Source organism: Liolophura sinensis, chromosome 1 (assembly GCF_032854445.1).
Source record: "Liolophura sinensis isolate JHLJ2023 chromosome 1, CUHK_Ljap_v2, whole genome shotgun sequence".
Classification (NCBI taxonomy): domain Eukaryota; kingdom Metazoa; phylum Mollusca; class Polyplacophora; order Chitonida; family Chitonidae; genus Liolophura; species Liolophura sinensis.
In genome coordinates, this window is record NC_088295.1 from 4,544,740 (window position 1) to 4,564,071 (window position 19,332).

General features: G+C 43.5%; 1 protein-coding gene across 1 annotated transcript in view; it reads right to left on the bottom strand.

Moving 5' to 3' along the window:
* Positions 1 to 1,762: 1,762 nt before the first annotated feature.
* The window catches only part of LOC135479461 (kinesin-like protein KIF19), a 34,823-nt gene continuing 17,253 nt past the window's right edge, over positions 1,763 to 19,332 (bottom strand). The window contains 14 exon segments of the mRNA XM_064759308.1: positions 1,763 to 2,271; positions 2,492 to 2,555; positions 4,375 to 4,945; positions 7,463 to 7,590; positions 10,817 to 10,926; positions 11,352 to 11,565; positions 11,972 to 12,156; positions 12,540 to 12,610; positions 15,011 to 15,088; positions 15,357 to 15,453; positions 15,730 to 15,886; positions 16,250 to 16,434; positions 17,651 to 17,930; positions 18,189 to 18,314. Coding sequence (XP_064615378.1) covers positions 2,141 to 2,271; positions 2,492 to 2,555; positions 4,375 to 4,945; positions 7,463 to 7,590; positions 10,817 to 10,926; positions 11,352 to 11,565; positions 11,972 to 12,156; positions 12,540 to 12,610; positions 15,011 to 15,088; positions 15,357 to 15,453; positions 15,730 to 15,886; positions 16,250 to 16,434; positions 17,651 to 17,930; positions 18,189 to 18,314 — 2,397 coding nt within the window. The 3' untranslated portion in view covers positions 1,763 to 2,140.

Consider the following 19,332-nt stretch of genomic DNA (forward strand, 5'->3'; position numbering starts at 1 on the left):
AGCAGATCATTAAGTCTCAGGAGGCCGTCACATAATGCTGAGGATCACTGAGCATCAGGAGGCCTACACATAATGCTGAGGATCACTAACCGTCAGCAGTCCTACACATAATGCAGAGGATCACTAACCATCAGCAGTCCTACACATAATGCAGAGGGTCACTGAGCATCAGGAGGCCTACACATAATGCAGAGGGTCACTGAGCATCAGGACGCCTACACATAATGCTGAGGATCACTAAGCATCAGGAGGCCTACACATAATGCTGAGGATCACCTAAACATCAGGAGGCCTACACATAATGCAGAAGATCACTACGCATCAGGAGGCCGTCACATAATGCTGAGGATCACTAACCATCAGGAAGCCTACACATAATGCTGAGGATCACTAAACATCAGGAGGCCTACACATAATGCAGAGGGTCACTGAGCATCAGGAGGCCTACACATAATGCAGAGGATCACTAACCATCAGGAGGCCTAAACATAATGCTGAGGATCACTAAGTATCAGGAGGCCTACACATAATGCTTAGCATCACTGAGCCTCAGTAGGCCTACACATAATGCTGAGGATCACTACCATCAGGAGGCCTACACATAATGCAGAGGGTCACTGAGCATCAGTAGGCCTACACATAATGCTGAGGATCACTAAGCATCAGGAGGCCTACACATAATGCAGAGGAATCACTACACATCAGGACACCTACACATAATGCAAGAGATCACAAACCATCAGGAGGCCTACACATATGCTGAGGATCACTACGCATCAGGACACCTACACATAATGCTGAGGATCACTAAGCATCAGGAGGCCTACACATAATGCAGAGGGTCACTGACCCTCAGTAGGCCTACACATAATGCAGAAGATCACAAACCATCAGGAGGCCGTTACATAATGCTGAAGATCACTACGCATCAGGAGGCCTACACATAATGCTGAGGATCACTAAGCATCAGGAGGCCTACACATAATGCTGAAGATCACTAAGCATCAGGAGGCCTACACATAATGCAGAGGGTCACTGAGCATCAGGAGGCCTACACATAATGCTGAGGGATCACTAACCATCAGGACGCCTACACATAATGCAGAGGATCACTGAGCCTCAAGTAGGCCTAAACATAATGCTGAAGATCACTGCGCATCAGGACGCCTACACATAATGCAGAGGGTCACTGAGCATCAGGAGGCCTACACATAATGCAGAAGATCACAAACCATCAGGAGGCCTACACATAATGCAGAGGATCACTGAGCCTCAGTAGGCCTAAACATAATGCTGAAGATCACTACGCATCAGGACGCCTACACATAATGCTGAAACTTCATGACCATGAGACCTACATGTAAAACAGGATACAGGCTACATGATGTTAACAGGAATGCATAACAGTCTCAGCTGTAACAGAGCTGTGTCAAGAGGCACAGCTGAGAGTAAATCAGATGATATAATGATACCACAGGACTTAATTGGTCTTAATGATTGCACTACACAAACATACACAAGAACAAAGGTATGTAAATGTCATACTAATGCTAGCATAAACAATAGATACATGTCCCTTGTTTCCAGATGTCAACAACGAGACCGCAACTGGCATTTACAGGCTCTCATACATTCCTAACTTAAAAACAACATTATATCACAGCTTCTGTATTTATATACAACTACATGAAAAATCTACAGCCGTTTTTGAAATAAAATATAATAAATAAATAAAATAATAAATGAATCAAAAAATGGTCCAACAAGCAATACTGGCACAAATTGTGATTTACAACACTGCCAGAACTGTATGCACTTGGGTAAGACTGTATGACACTAAAACCAGGCCCCGGCTGTTCAAAACTGTTTTAAGACTTAATACCAGATTTAACTTTAAGCCAAGCATTCAATTTTGTACTTGGCCCAAAATAACTGCACAATTGAACAGTACATTAAATATGAAGTAAATCTGCTGTTCTTATACTCTGATTTTGGATAACTGCATTAGCTGCTGAGTTTGGCTAAAATTTTCATTTAAAACATGATTTACTAGTGTTAGGTAATACATTTCGAATTGGGCCCAGGTGCTCAAGAATGCAAGTCATAATACTAGAAATGGTACACTAGGAGTACTCTGCCTTTATTTCTGCTTCAGTCCCATCCCTGTGACAGTTATGTCCCCTTGGCGATTACGTGAGCTGGATCCTGCAGTTCGCTTCTTCTGCAGCTGTGGTGTGCTGTCAGCGGAGGACTCTGAGGCAGTGGTGCCACCTGCTAACAAAATATGCAAATCAAGTACTTCGACATAAAATGAAGACTAGAAAACCAACTGAATGCATAAAACATACAAGTAATTTTACCAAGGTGTTTTCACAAGATCCAATACACACTTGCACTTTTTCTTCTTTGGTTACAACAGTGTGTGTTCAGTTTAAAAAAATATCAAATGTGTAAACAAACAATGCTTTACTGGGAGACATTTTCCACCTACCGTACTTGGTTCTGAACACATCGCTGTTCCTGTAGCCATTTTTCTTGGAGAAAGGCTTGTTTACCTGTGAAACATGCCAGAATAATTAACATATACAGGTACATATACATGCAGTGTTAGTTCCTACAAACTGTGCTGTCATTCTTCTCATTTTTAGGCCAGATGTTAGTAGTGCTAAAAGTTACAATTCTTGGGGGGGGGGGGGGGGCCCGAAAAGTATAGATATGTACACATTGCTCCAGTGAGAAAAAAATGTTGTTTATTCAAAAACATTCTGATGGCATTATTTCATGTAGTCCATAAAATTAGACTTATTTCTGAAGCCCTAAAAGTGGCTAAGCCATCTAAAATAGTTTTGTTTCCAAATCAAATCATAAAATGTACATAAATCTCAATCACATAGAAAGTTGCTATTTCAAAGGCAAAAAAGGTAGGGGAATTCAACAGGGTATAACAATTTAATATGTGTGCATACATGTACTAAGTCCTATCAACAGAGTAAAATATTGTGCACATACTGGTGTTTTTGTATCACATGTGCATCACGTGGTAACTGAATGCATTATATAAAGCTTTACCCTAAAGCTTGTTCCCCGTACAGATGTGCCAACCAGCCCTCACTACTGACAAGTTTGTTCCCCCTACAGATGTGCCAACCAGCCCTGACTACTGACAAGTTTGTTCCCTGTACAGATGTGCCAACCAGCCCTGACTACTGACAAGATTGTTCCCTCTACAGATGTGCCAACCAGCCCTGACTACTGACAAGCTTTACCCTCAAGTTTGTTCCCCCTACAGATGTGCCAACCAGCCCTGACTACTCTCAAGTTTGTTCCCTGTACAGATTTGCCAACCAGCCCTGACTACTGACAAGTTTGTTCCCCGTACAGATGTGCCAACCAACCCTGACTACTGACAAGTTTGTTCCCCTACAGATGTGCCAACCATCCCTGACTACTGCGAGTTAGTTCCCCGTACAGATGTGCCAACCAGCCCTGACTACTGACAAGCTTTACCCTCAAGTTTGTTCCCCCTACAGATGTGCCAACCAGCCCTGACTACTGACAAGTTTGTTCCCTGTACAGATGTGCCATCCAGCCCTGACTACTTACAAGTTTGTCCTCTTTACAGATGTGCCATCCAGCCCTGACTGCTGACAAGTTTGTTCCCCTACAGATGTGCCAACCAGCCCTGACTACTGACAAGTTTGTTCCCTCTACAGATGTGCCAACCAGTCCTGACTACTGACAAGGTTGTTCCCCTACAGATGTGCCAACCAGCCCTGACTACTGACAAGTTTGTTCCCCTACAGATGTGCCAACCAGCCCTGACTACTGACAAGTCTGTTCCCCTACAGATGTGCCAACCAGCCCTGACTACTGACAAGTCTGTTCCCCTACAGATGTGCCAACCTGCCCTGACTACTGACAAGTTTGTTCCCCTACAGATGTGCCAACCAGCCCGGACTACTGACAAGCTTTACCCTCAAGCTTGCTCCCCTACAGATGTGCCAACCAGCCCTGACTACTGACAAGTTTGTTCCCCGTACAGATTTGCCAACCAGCCCTCACTACTGACAAGTTTGTTCCACGTACAGATGTGCCAACCAGCCCTCACTACTGACAAGTTTGTTCCCCGTACAGATGTGCCAACCAGCCCTCACTACTGACAAGTTTGTTCCCTGTACAGATGTGCCAACCAGCCCTGACTGCTGACAAGTTTGTTCCCCCTACAGATGTGCCAACCAGCCCTGACTACTGACAAGTTTGTTCCCTCTACAGATTTGCCAACCAGCCCTGACTACTGACAAGTTTGTTCCCCTACAGATGTGCCAACCAGCCCAGACTACTGACACCACTGTTTTACATAACCAGGTGACTAACCTGAGGGGAGAAAAGCATCTTGTCATTATACTTGGTTCTCCTTATTCTCTTGGTGTCCTTGTCACGCCTTCTGCTCGCCCTGTAGTGTTCAGGCTGGCGGCCCCGTAGTGGGGGAAGGCTGGCCTCTGTCTGCATGGAGAAGGTGGCCGTGGACTCCATGGAAGGCTGGCGCACATTCATCAGGTATGGCAGCTCCCCAAGTCGGCGGTTATGATTGGCCAGTGTGGTTGTGGACAGGTAGTTGTCCTCCAGTGTGTCCCCATCAGGGAAGTTAGGATAAAACGACCGCTCCCTGCCTTGCTGACGTTCCATATTCAACAAGTCATGCTGCACTTTGCTGCGTTTTTTGGCAGCCAGCGCATTAATGTTTCGTGTGTTAGTGACAATCATGCGCCTGTCCTCCAGCGGTGGTGTGGGGTGGGGATGGTCGCTGACTGTGGGGGTGGAGGAGCTACTGGTAGGGCTGATGTCAGGTAACAACACGGCACGCCCCACCCCTAAAGGTAAACCTTCCTGAGCCATGATCTGACGAGCCCGCCGGCTTTGAGAGAAGAGGCGCTCAGTGTCATCTCTGAAACAGGCAACACTATCCTGCTTGATCTCATGACCAGTGATAGTCCAGGTGATGAACCGGATGGATGAATAAGGAGGTTAGTGTAGCAGCTGAGGTCTGATGTTTTATGTTCATCTTGTTGGCGACATGATGTTTTGTTTGGGGGATGGGATGGGTGGGGGGAGGGATGGTAGCTGTGAACGACAGTTGGGCAGATTTTGTATTGAGGGATACAAAGATAAATTCATTAATTCCTTATTAGATGTTTGCTAAAAAACTGGGTCATGAATGGATGTGAAGGCTGGATTGTGGGTGGTTGATAGCTAATACAGGAGAAAGATGGAGTTGGGTGGTTCATAGACAAAATCATGCAGAAAAAGAATGGCAGGGATTCATAAAAGTCCAAATTTTTACAATGGGAAACTCAAAATTGATTTTTTTTGCCTATAACCTGGTATTGAGTTAAATTCCACCTTAGAGAATGGTAATTTTGTGAAAGTATATATGATATATATACATATATATTTGAGAGAGAGAGAAAGTTTCATTTGAAGTTCATTTCTCATCATGATTTTATTGTTGGTACATAGATATAGTTTACAATTACAATTATCCTGATCACAGATATACAATGTACATGGTGATGCATGTTCAGGTGTTGGTTGTTGTATTAAAGGAAAGAAAGAAACTAACAAATATTATATCAAAAGTAAACATGTGCAATATACAGAGATAAGGCTTATCCCTCACAGAGGTATATAATGAAACTTTTAAAAACCATGCATGTTCAGTTGTTGGTTGTTCTAAATACTAACAATTATTACATAAAAAAATAAACATACATAGGCCTACATCCACAAAAGACAAGGCTTATTCTGACCACAGGTATTTACTGTAAAGTCTGACCACAGGTATTTACTGTAAAGTCTGACCACAGGTATTTACTGTAAAGTCTGACCACAGGTATTTACTGTAGTCTGACCACAGCTATTTACTGTAAAGTCTGACCACAGGTATTTACTGTAAAGTCTGACCACAGGTATTTACTGTGAAGTCTGACCACAGGTATTTACTGTAAAGTCTGACCACAGGTATTTACTGTGAAGTCTGACCACAGCTATTTACTGTAAAGTCTGACCACAGGTATTTACTGTAAAGTCTGACCACAGGTATTTACTGTAAAGTCTGACCACAGGTATTTACTGTAAAGTCTGACCACAGGTATTTACTGTAAAGTCTGACCACAGGTATTTACTGTAAAGTCTGACCACAGGTATTTACTGTAAAGTCTGACCACAGGTATTTACTGTAAAGTATTTATTATTTGCAGGAATTTATTTTCGCGAATTTACATCAAAGATGGATTAACAGGGAATAATTTTCATGTAACTGATCAAGAAAAAACTTAAAACAAATTTTAAAACTGTTTAATTTTCTGAGTTATAATATGGCTGAAATTATACACCAAACAGGTATTATCAAGAGTGACTGTAATGCTCTTGTTTCCAGTGGTGTTGCTAATCCTCGTAATCTGGATCAGAGATTTTAACAATGGGGGATGGATTATGACTATGTAAGAAGATGACATTCGTACCTAGTGTGAGCAGTATTCAAAGAGAGAGGTGTCACTTGTTTACGCACCGGCCTTTGACTGGCGTGTGAGTACATGTACTTTTAATCAACTGGCAAAGTGACCTGTAACCTTTTGAGCAATTCGACGTAAAATATAAATTAATGTACAATTATCGGAGTCAGTCATTTACGAAGTAAAGCACCACAACTGGTTTTGGATTGTTTTCGGTTTTAACTGTCCTCTGTTGCCGGTCATAAACCGCTAAAAATGTGTAGCTGTCAAACAACAGCAAGTTTGTATACACTTCCTAATTTGATAGAAGCTCACTCATTGGTCCACAGGAGACACGCAGCTAATGGGATAGCGTGTATCAAAAAGACATTCATTGGAAGCCAGCACGTGTTGTATCTACTTTTCTTTTCCTTTCCTTGCATACTGAATTGATCAAACTAAATACAAATGGACTTCCACTTTGTTTTATACCCACTAAATCTTATCACCATAGTTTGAATATATTTAAAGCCAAATTTTATTTTAATTACAGCCAATACACACATAACCACATCGGCTAGTCAAAGATGCAAGCTAGTCGTTGGCGACTGAAGTTGACCGCTCATCGCTACGCATATATTTTTGAATGCAATTCAGTTTTCATCCAAAAAATTTGAGTATTTGTACCAGAAAAACACAGAATTCAGTTTCTCTTAAGCCCATTTTCAGTTCTTAACTTGAATTTTACCATCGAATAACAGGGTCTAAAATTGACGTGTACGAATCCTTTGATGGATATGTGGGTGAAGAACAGATGGTATGAGCAATGGCAGACAGTAGCGATGTGGGAAGAGATATGTGGACAGAATGATGTGGCTTGTAGACGTACTCTACAGATGGTATGAGCAATGGCAGACAGTAGCGATGTGGGAAGAGATATGTGGACAGAATGATGTGGCTTGTAGACGTACTCTGTAAAGGCCTCTGTGGACCTGTGTAAGACACTCGTCCTGGTCAAGTTCTTCAGGTTATCTCGAGTCCCATCCTCCTCCAAGTAACCTCCAGCCTGAGCCTTGTTAGCGCCCGTCAATGAGATGTTCTAACAACAGACAAGAGGTGACACACAATAGACAAGTGGTGACACAGAAGACAAGTGGTGACACAGAAGACAAGTGGTGACACACAATAGACAAGTGGTAACACACAATAGACAAGTGGTGACACAGAAGACAAGTGGTGACACACAATAGACAAGTGTTGACACAGAAGACAAGTGGTGACACACAATAGACAAGTGTTGACACAGAACAGACAAGTGGTGAAACACAATAGACAAGTGGCGACACAGAAGACAAGTGGTGACACAGAAGACAAGTGGTGACACAGAACAGACAAGTGGCGACACACAATAGACAAGTGGTGACACAGAAGACAAGTGGTGACACACAATAGACAAGTGGTGACACAGAACAGACAAGAGGTGACACACAATAGACAAGTGGTGACACAGAAGACAAGTGGTGACACAGAACAGACAAGTGGCGACACACAATAGACAAGTGGTAACACAGAAGACAAGTGGTGACACACAATAGACAAGTGGTGAGAAACAAGACAAGTGGTGACACACAACAGACAACAAACTCAATATCCCTACTACAATTACATATATATTGGCTAAAATGAGCAGATCAGGTGTCCCAAAAATGAGAAGAAATATGGTATCATCACTGCTGTTGTGTTTGATGCTGGATAAAAAATAAAAACAAGAAAGCAATCAGAGACTGCAAAAAATTATGCCCCTCCCACCCCTTCCCCTGGCAGGAGCCCATGAAAAGTAACAATAAACAAACATTAAAAAAAAAAAATTAGAAAGGCAGCAGAAGAGAACAGCATGAGTGTTCTCCAACCCAGATGTGATATACAGATACACATTCACCAGTTCAAATCATTTTCCACACATTAAGGAGAGTTCAAGAATCCTACATATTAAACTTGGACACAACACAGTTCACTTATCAATCTGTCACATGTGGTTGGTTAGTTGCTTGAGTACCTAGCAGTATTTCAGCTAATATGACAGCAGCTAGTGAATTAGTCAGAGGAAGCCTGACAGAGCCTGGAGTGAACAAACACTTCTCGGCAACCTTCACAGGTTTACCCATTCAAAGTCAGGGAGAATGCTGCGTGAGCTGGGTTCTAGCCTTGACTTCTTTGGTGGGATACTACTGCAATGGCCAGCTGAGTCTTAGACAACTTAGCCACAGAGGATCCTGGGAAAACGTGAGAATTCCATATGTACATGTATGACATCATATCCAAGATACACATACAGTCTGCCATATCGGCAAGAGCAGGCAACTACTCCAAAAATCAAAATGTAAAAAAGTACTCTGACAATGCATTACTTCAGGTTACCTACAGATCTATGACAACCTGGTGTACAGACTCACCTTGTACAGGTTGAAGGTGACCTCTGTATCATCCTGGATAGAGAAGCTGTGTTCTGACTTGTACAGCTAATACAAATCTATGACAACCTGGTGTACAGACTCACCTTGTACAGGTTGAAGGTGACTTCTGTATCATCCTGGATAGAGAAGCTGTGTTCTGACTTGTACAGCTAATACAAATCTATGACAACCTGGTGTACAGACTCACCTTGTACAGGTTGAAGGCGACCTCAGTATCACCCTGGATAGAGAAGCTGTGTTCTGACTTGTACAGCTAATACAGATCCATGCCTACCTGGTGTACAGACTCACCTTGTACAGGTTGAAGGTGACCTCTGTATCATCCTGGATAGAGAAGCTGTGTTCTGACTTGTACAGCTAATACAAATCTATGACAACCTGGTGTACAGACTCACCTTGTGCAGGTTGAAGGTGACCTCTGTATCATCCTGGATAGAGAAGCTGTGTTCTGACTTGTACAGCTAATACAAATCTATGACAACCTGGTGTACAGACTCACCTTGTACAGGTTGAAGGTGACTTCTGTATCATCCTGGATAGAGAAGCTGTGTTCTGACTTGTACAGCTAATACAGATCCATGGCTACCTGGTGTACAGACTCACCTTGTACAGGTTGAAGGTGACCTCTGTATCACACTGGATAGAGAAGCTGTGTTCTGACTTGTACAGCTAATACAGATCCATGCCTACCTGGTGTACAGACTCACCTTGTACAGGTTGAAGGTGACCTCTGCATCATCCCGGATAGAGAAGCTGTGTTCTGACTTGTACAGCTAATAGAGATCCATGCCTACCTGGTGTACAGACTCACCTTGTACAGGTTGAAGGTGACCTCTGTATCATCCTGGATAGAGAAGCTGTGTTCTGACTTGTACAGCTAATACAAATCTATGACAACCTGGTGTACAGACTCACCTTGTACAGGTTGAAGGTGACCTCTGTATCATCCTGGATAGAGAAGCTGTGTTCTGACTTGTACAGCTAATACAAATCTATGACAACCTGGTGTACAGACTCACCTTGTACAGGTTGAAGGTGACTTCTGTATCATCCTGGATAGAGAAGCTGTGTTCTGACTTGTACAGCTAATACAGATCCATGGCTACCTGGTGTACAGACTCACCTTGTACAGGTTGAAGGTGACCTCTGTATCACACTGGATAGAGAAGCTGTGTTCTGACTTGTACAGCTAATACAGATCCATGGCTACCTGGTGTACAGACTCACCTTGTACAGGTTGAAGGTGACCTCTGTATCATCCTGGATAGAGAAGCTGTGTTCTGACTTGTACAGCTAATACAGATCCATGGCTACCTGGTGTACAGACTCGCCTTGTACAGGTTGAAGGTGACCTCTGTATCACCCTGGATAGAGAAGCTGTGTTCTGACTTGTACAGCTAATACAGATCCATGCCTACCTGGTGTACAGACTCACCTTGTACAGGTTGAAGGTGACTTCTGTATCACCCTGGATAGAGAAGCTGTGTTCTGACTTGTACAGCTAATAGAGATCCATGCCTACCTGGTGTACAGACTCACCTTGTACAGGTTGAAGGTGACCTCTGTATCATCCTGGATAGAGAAGCTGTGTTCTGACTTGTACAGCTAATACAAATCTATGACAACCTGGTGTACAGACTCACCTTGTACAGGTTGAAGGTGACTTCTGTATCACCCTGGATAGAGAAGCTGTGTTCTGACTTGTACAGCTAATAGAGATCCATGCCTACCTGGTGTACAGACTCACCTTGTACAGGTTGAAGGTGACCTCTGTATCATCCTGGATAGAGAAGCTGTGTTCTGACTTGTACAGCTAATACAGATCCATGGCTACCTGGTGTACAGACTCACCTTGTACAGGTTGAAGGTGACCTCTGTATCATCCTGGATAGAGAAGCTGTGTTCTGACTTGTACAGTTCATACAGATCCTCCAGCTCCTTGGGGCATGCTATCACATTATCTATTTACAAAGACAGAACAAATGACATTTAGTAGATTTTATCATGTCTAATTAGGTCTTGGGTCCAGTGATCTCCTGCAAACTGTTTCATTACAGCTTAATTGTCTATGAAGACTTTCAGGTGGAACCTACCACATTAACAAACTTCTTTTCACTTTAATTTGTGTTATTTTTTTGAGAGAAATCAAGTCAGGCCACCATTTATGATGGCAATTACACACAAAACCATGAATACTAACCCTGAAGTAAGGAATCATCTGGCTTAAGGTAGGACAGGGACTGAACTAGGGCAGTTATGAGTCTGTCAAAGGAGTTTGAGATCCCAAATAATAATATTTTTGTTATTTGCACATATAAATCTGAAAACTGCCATTACCGGTTGGAGGCAAGAAGTCATGAGTCAGAACCAATTAAAAAATGCTCACCTTCCAGCAGTTCCCTCTGTTGGCGAATGATCTCATCACAGAGATTTCTGTGTATCCTGTAACGGGCAATCACCATGTCCTTTTTTCTGACCTGGAACTCGCGGATGAAGCAGGCTGACTGCAACTCCAGGTTATCTATCTCCAGCTGATGAACTTTGTACAGCAGGTGTAAAGCCTCAACATGCTCCCCCGTGTCAGCCTGGTCAGGTAACATCTGTGTGAGAATATCACGTAAAGTGTTAGTGAAACTGATGACCTCTGTTTATCACATATAGCCTCACCTTGACCACAGCCTGTGATTTCTATCATGCAAAACCTTACCTTTTCCACAGCCTGTGACCTCTGTTTATCACATATCTCACCTTTTCCAGTGTATAACCTCTGTTTATCACATATAATCTCACCTTTTCCAGTCTATAACCTCTGTTTATCACATATAACCTCAACTTTTCCAGAGCCTGTGACTTCCGTTTATCACATATAACCTCACCTTATCCACAGCCTGTGACTTCTATCATGCAAAACCTTACCTTTTCCACAGCCTGTGACCTCTGGTTTATCACATATCTCACCTTTTCCAGTCTATAACCTCTGTTTATCACATACATGTATAATCTGACCTTTTCCAGAGCCTGTGATCTCTGTTTAGCCACCTCCAATTCCTTCATGCAGGCTATTCTCAGTGTCTCAGAGCGGTGTTTTTCCTCATGTAAGACTTTCATCTCCTCTCGGGCTATCTTCACCTCAGCCGGCTCCGGCGTACCTGAGCTGTCAAGTCCTGTCAACTCTTGATCCTTGTCCAGATCTACAGCAACACACCAAAACAACCACAAGTCATAAATAATGCCAAAATGATTGTTCTTCCATCTACGTGAACACTATTTGAAGATATGCCAAAACTTTGTAACCCAAGAACAAAATTATTATCCATTTTCATATCTACACCTTTTAATTAACTGCACTGTGATCTACCTAATAACCAGTTCTACCTCCACTCTGCCCTCATCAGAGTTTTTCTACTAACCAACATTCTGCCATCCTTATAGCATCCTAACTGCATTATTTTTACCTGTTCAATGTAAATGTTTAAATGTTTAAATTTATGTCTCACAATCATAAAGCCTTTTATTTATGTTCTTCACTTTTGACCTTAATGTTAAAATCACTATCAATCCCCACACACTGTACCTCTTTCTGTATTGTCAAAATTGTCACTGATCTCCCGTCTCCTGAGTGCCTTGATTTTTTCTGCTTCCCATCTGATCAGAAGAAAGTAGTCAATTACATAAGCCTCAAAAGGCTACATGTATACAATTCACACCTTTACTAATCTGTACCCAACATATAGCAGAATTTAGACATTCTCTCACACCCCCTTCTTGTAGTTCAATTTACATACATCTAACTGCATTTTTAAGGAACAAACGGGAGCTTTGGGTCCAAAGTGCTTGTGCATGTGAAATGATGACACAACTCTCCTGAAGTACTCCAGTCATCACCTGTATGGCGTGCAACTTTAAGGTCAAGTACTCCAGTCATCACCTGTATGCCGGGCAACCTTAAGGTCAAGTACTCCAGTCATCACCTGTATGCCAGGCAATCTTAAGGTCAAGTACTCCAGTCATGACCTGTATGCCCAGCAACCTTAAGGTAAAGCATTCTAGTCATCACCTGTATGCCAGGCAATCTTAAGGTCAAGTACTCCAGTCATCACCTGAACGCTGGTCAACCTTAGGGTCAAGTACTCCAGTCATCACCTGTATGCCCAGCAACCTTAAGCTCAAGTGGCCATCATCCCCTGAAGTACACCAGTCATCACCTGTATGCCGGGCAACCTTAAGGTCAAGTACTCCAGACATCACCTGAACGCTGGTCAACCTTAGGGTCAAGTACTCCAGTCATCACCTGTATGTCTGGCAACCTTAAGCTCAAGTGGCCATCATCCCCTGAAGTACACCAGTCATCATCTGTATGCCGGTCAACCTTAAGGTCAAGTACTCCAGTCCTCACCTGTATGCCGGGTTACCTTAAGGTCAAGTACTCCAGTCATCACCTGTATTTCGGGCAACCTTAAGGTCAAGTGGCTGTCATCCCCTGAAGAACACCAGTCCTCACCTGTATGCTGGGCAACCTTAGGGCAAGTACTCCAGTCATAACCTGTACGCCCAGCAACCTTAAGGTCAAGTGGCCATCATCCCCTGACGTACACCAGTCCTCACCTGTATGCTGGGCACCCTTAGGGCAAGTACTCCAGTCATAACCTGTACGCCCAGCAACCTTAAGATCAAGTACTCCAGTCATCACCTGTATGCCCAGCAACCTTAAGCTCAAGTGGCCGTCATCCCCTGAAGAACACCAGTCCTCACCTGTATGCCCAGCAACCTTAGGGCAAGTACTCCAGTCATAACCTGTATGCCCAGCAACCTTAAGGTCAAGTGGCTGTCATCCCCTGAAGAACACCAGTCCTCACCTGTATGCTGGGCAACCTTAGGGCAAGTACTCCAGTCATAACCTGTATGCCCAGCAACCTTAAGGTCAAGTGGCCATCATCCGCTGACGTACACCAGTCCTCACCTGTATGCTGGGCACCCTTAGGGCAAGTACTCCAGTCATAACCTGTACGCCCAACAACCTTAAGCTCAAGTGGCCGTCATCCCCTGACGTACACCAGTCCTCACCTGTATGCTGGGCAACCTTAGGGCAAGTACTCCAGTCATAACCTGTACGCCCAGCAACCTTAAGGTCAAGTACTCCAGTCATCACCTGAAGAACACCAGTCCTCACCTGTATGCTGGGCAACCTTAAGGTCAAGTACTGCAGTCATCACCTGTATGCCGGTCAACCTTAAGGTCAAGTGGCCGTCATCAGCTGACGTACACCAGTCCTCACCTGTATGCTGGGCAACCTTAAGGTCAAGTACTCCAGTCATCACCTGTATGCCCAGCAACCTTAAGGTCAAGTGGCCATCATCCCCTGACGTACACCAGTCCTCACCTGTATGCTGGGCAACCTTAGGGCAAGTACTCCAGTCATAACCTGTACGCCCAGCAACCTTGAGGTCAAGTGGCCGTTATCCCCTGACATACACCAGTCCTCACCTGTATGCTGGGCACCCTTAGGGCAAGTACTCCAGTCATAACCTGTACGCCCAGCAACCTTAAGGTCAAGTACTCCAGTCATCACTTGTACGCCCAGCAACCTTAGGGCAAGTACTCCAGTCATCACCTGTATGCCGGTCAACCTTAAGGTCAAGTGGCCGTGAGCAACTTGGACCAACTCATGGATGATCAGCTGAGTAGAGTCATGTCTTAAGTTCTCATGCATACCGAGCCCTACTCACACAGTAATGATGACACAATCAAGTTTCTATTACCTTTAAACTATTGTGTGATTTAATATTATTGTTCCAATTGATAACTTTACAATATACCATGTTATGTTTGTAATATCTAAAATAAACAGAAACATATGAAATCACCATGTACCAACTATGTTTTCTTCACATTTCTTATGCTACAGCTCATCCTGCATCCCCTATCAGCAATTATATGTTCAGTCTTTAGTATTAGGATATTCCCACCTGCTACCTATATCAGAGCTGATGACTAACTTTTCCTCCAATCCTACTTCAAACCATTTCTAAGAGGAAGAGCGCTTACTCGCTGATGATAAGCTGGTTTCTGCTGATCTCCAAGCTGATCTCCATCGATGCATTTGTCAACTCCATCACATTACGTCTGCAAATCAACAACATAAGGTACATGTACGCCTCCAAATACAGCAATACCGCCTGAAAGTTGCCTTATAACAGCACAACTTAACACAAAATTATTTGTAAAGACGAGGCAACTAGAGTTTGATTGAGAGGAAAATTGCTCAAGAATACTGCTGCATAATTTGCAACCCTGACACATCTGCTTGGAAGATTGGGTGAGAGTGACAAAGGATGCTAGTACTGTCAAATGGACACTTACTGACTTTAATATAGCGCTAGGTTGTATTTACCTGACAACCATTTGGTCCTTAAATGCCGTCAACAGCTTCTCACGTAATTTATCAAGTTCTGCTCGGTTGTCGCTTTTCCTTGCCTGCAAGACCTCCGCTGCAACAGTACCAACAACGTCACAATTGGAGAGAGCAAAAAAATGCAGTAGCAACATAATACTCAGCAACAGTTAGGCTTCCAGGAGAGCAGCTATAATAAAGACAGGTTTACAAAATTCTGACTTCCAGATGATCTCTATGAAATGATGGAATGGAAAAAGTTTGTTTGTAGTAACATGAAGTGCAACAGTACCGCAGTAACCTACACAAGGCTCTGTACAGATCTGCACATAACAACTTATGAGCTTATCCACTACATGTGGTTACAACGTACACTGAACAGCATGTATCTTTGCCACTGCCCGCTGTTTGTTGACAAGGTTGGACTGGTGGAGCTTGGAACGCAGTCTACCGATCTCATCCCGCAACTCGCTGATAATGTTGGTGTACTGAGCGATATGGTATGAAACATCCGTCACATTACGTCTGACCTGTAACCAGCAAATTTCAACAGAAGGTTACAGCCACAAACACTAAATCTGACATTGATTACTAGTTTCAGAAAATCAACCAATTTTTTGTACCAAACAAGGGAGATAACTCTGACAGTTAAAGCTGTTTGACAGTTGAGCAGTTTCATCTGTATCTGTACCACCACACACTGTGCCTATATAACTTACTGTTGACCACAAACTAAAGTCACCCACACAGTGTGGGGGTACATCACCCTAGCTGACATGTGGTCCCTTGGTATACCCTTAATAGTGTTCACTACACTGATCACTTCCACTCAGTCAAAGTAGTCAATGCAGTGGTCACATTCAGTGATCAGTATCACAGCGTGAATGTCTTACCTTAGTCCTGATCTGCTTGGCTCTGTCAGCGTACACAAGTGTGTTTCGGGACTCCTCAAAGTGCAGGCTAGCAGGGCTGATATGGGCAATCATCACCGTCTTACAGTTTCCTCCCAGAGCATCCTTCAGTATCCTCGTCAGTTTGCTATCACGGTAGTTCACATACTTAGCCCCGTTCTTTTCACCTAAGCAGTTCAACAAGTAATTAAATGTTTCCATTCAGAATAATGTGACAATTACCAACAGCATATCAGCACAATATGACCATTACCAACAGCATATCAGCACAATATGACCATTACCAACAGTATATCAGCACAATAAGGCCATTACCAACAGTATATCAGCACAATATGATCATTACCAGCAGTACACCAGCACAATAAGGCCATTACCAGCACTACATCAGCACAATGTGACAATTACCAGCAGTATATCAGCACAATATGATCATTACCAACAGTATATCAGCACAATAAGGCCATTACCAACAGTATATCAGCACAATATGATCATTACCAGCAGTACACCAGCACAATAAGGCCATTACCAGCACTACATCAGCACAATGTGACAATTACCAGCAGTATATCAGCACAATATGATCATTACCAACAGTATATCAGCACAATAAGGCCATTACCAACAGTATATCAGCACAATATGATCATTACCAACAGTATATCAGCACAATAAGGCCATTACCAACAGTATATCAGCACAATATGATCATTACCAGCAGTACACCAGCACAATAAGGCCATTACCAGCACTACATCAGCACAATGTGACAATTACCAGCAGTATATCAGCACAATATGATCATTACCAACAGTATATCAGCACAATAAGGCCATTACCAACAGTATATCAGCACAATATGATCATTACCAGCAGTACACCAGCACAATAAGGCCATTACCAGCACTACATCAGCACAATGTGACAATTACCAGCAGTATATCAGCACAATATGATCATTGTCAAAAGTACGGTGGAGAGCAGCATTACTGTGTCCATGAGTTCATCACCATGCTGTGCCCAAACATTGAACAGTCAATCTGTGGAGAGCAGCATTACTGTATCCATGAGCTAGTTCATCACCATGCTGTGCCCAAACACTGAACAGTCAGACTGTGGAGAGCAGCATTACTGTATCCATGAGCTAGTTCATCACCATGCTGTGCCCAAACACTGAACAGTCAATCTGTGGAGAGCAGCATTACTGTATCCATGAGTTAGTTCATCACCATGCTGTGCCCAAACACTGAACAGTCAATCTGTGGAGAGCAGCATTACTGTATCCATGAGCTAGTTCATCACCATGCTGTGTCCAAACGCTGAACAGTCAGACTGTGAACAATGACAACATACAAATCTAGCTACCGAGTCTGTACTTACTGAGAGCATTGATGCAGTTGCCCAGGGCCAGCAGAGAACGGTTGATGTGGGCACCCTCCACCATTCTCTTGCCTCTGTTGTGGGTGTTTGCCGCACGCTCTGACCCGGCCAGGTCAACCAAGAACAACTTCCCCACTCGCACCTCCTGCATTGTGTTGCGGATGCGATTTCGCTGTTTCACTGTCACCTGCAGCACAGCATGTGACCTTGATGACGTCTTGTTGGCCGCTGTAGGCTCCTGAGTCCGTTCCTTATTGCCCTTCATCAACATGTCCATTACCTGGGACACACAAAGCAGTAGATACAATACAATACAGGTATATACAACTTAGGGAGTTGTTAGAGCTTTCATACAATTAAAAAGTTTTATACAATTACTATTCAATCAGTAAATCATATACATGTATAATAAATATATGCATGTAAGGCCTTCAAACAAATGTTTGAACGACATCAAGATTTTGCCAATAACAAAGCTCCCCTATCAACACACTGTAAGCACAGAAGGATACGATCATGTAGAACCATATGTTAATACCTCTACTGTTGACTTGGCAGAAACCTCAGACAGCCCGGCTACCTGCACTCCACCCTTGGCATCATCCCTTAGGTCCAAGATCCCTGACGCTGGTGAGAGTAAGTCACGGATCATCTCATTATAAATCTGAAGGTAGGACAGAGACAACAAGTTACAGCGGTTATGGCATGACTCTATAGAGGGAACAACTTAGGCCTACTGTGTTTATGGCAAAACTCTGCAGAGGGAACAACTTAGGCCAACAGCGGTTATGGCAATACTCTATAGAGGGAGCAACATAGGCCTACAGTGGTTATGGAAAGACTCTACAGGAGGAACAACTTAGGCCTACATTGGTTATAGCAAGACTCTACAGGCGGAAAAACTTAGTCCTGCAGTGGTTATGGCAAGACTCTACAGAGGGAACAACTTAGGCCTACAGCAGTTATGGCCAGACTCTGCAGAGGGAACAACTTGGGCCAACATCAGTTATGGCAAGGCTCTGCAGACAGAACAACATAGGCCTACAGCGGTTATGGCAAGACTGCAGAGGGAACAACATAGGCCTACAGCGGGTTCTGGCAAGACTCTGCAGAGGGAACAACATAGGCCTACAGTGGTTATGGCAAGACTCTGCAGAGGGAACAACATAGGCCTACAGCAGTTATGGCAAGACTCTGCAGAGGGTACAACATAGGCCTACAAACGTTATGGCAAGGCTCTAAAAAGAGGGAACAACTTAGGCCTACAGCGGTTATGGCAAGACTCTGCAGAGGGAACAACATAGGCCTACACCAGTTATGGCAAGGTTCTGCACAGGGAACAACATAGGCCTACAGCAGTTATGGTAAGACTCTGCAGAGGAAACAACATAGACCTACACCGGTTATGGCAAGACTCTGCAGAGGGAACTACTTAGGCCTACAGCAGTTATGGCAAGACTCTACAGAGGGAACAGCTTAAGCCTACTGTGGTTATGGCAAGACTCTGCAATGGGAACAACTTAGGCCTACAATGGTTATAGCAAGACTCTACAGGGGGAACAATTTAGGCCTACATTGGTTATAGCAAGACTCTACAGGCGGAAAAACTTAGTCCTGCAGTGGTTATGGCAAGACTCTGCAGAGGGAACAACATAGGTCTACAACGATCATGGAAAGACTCT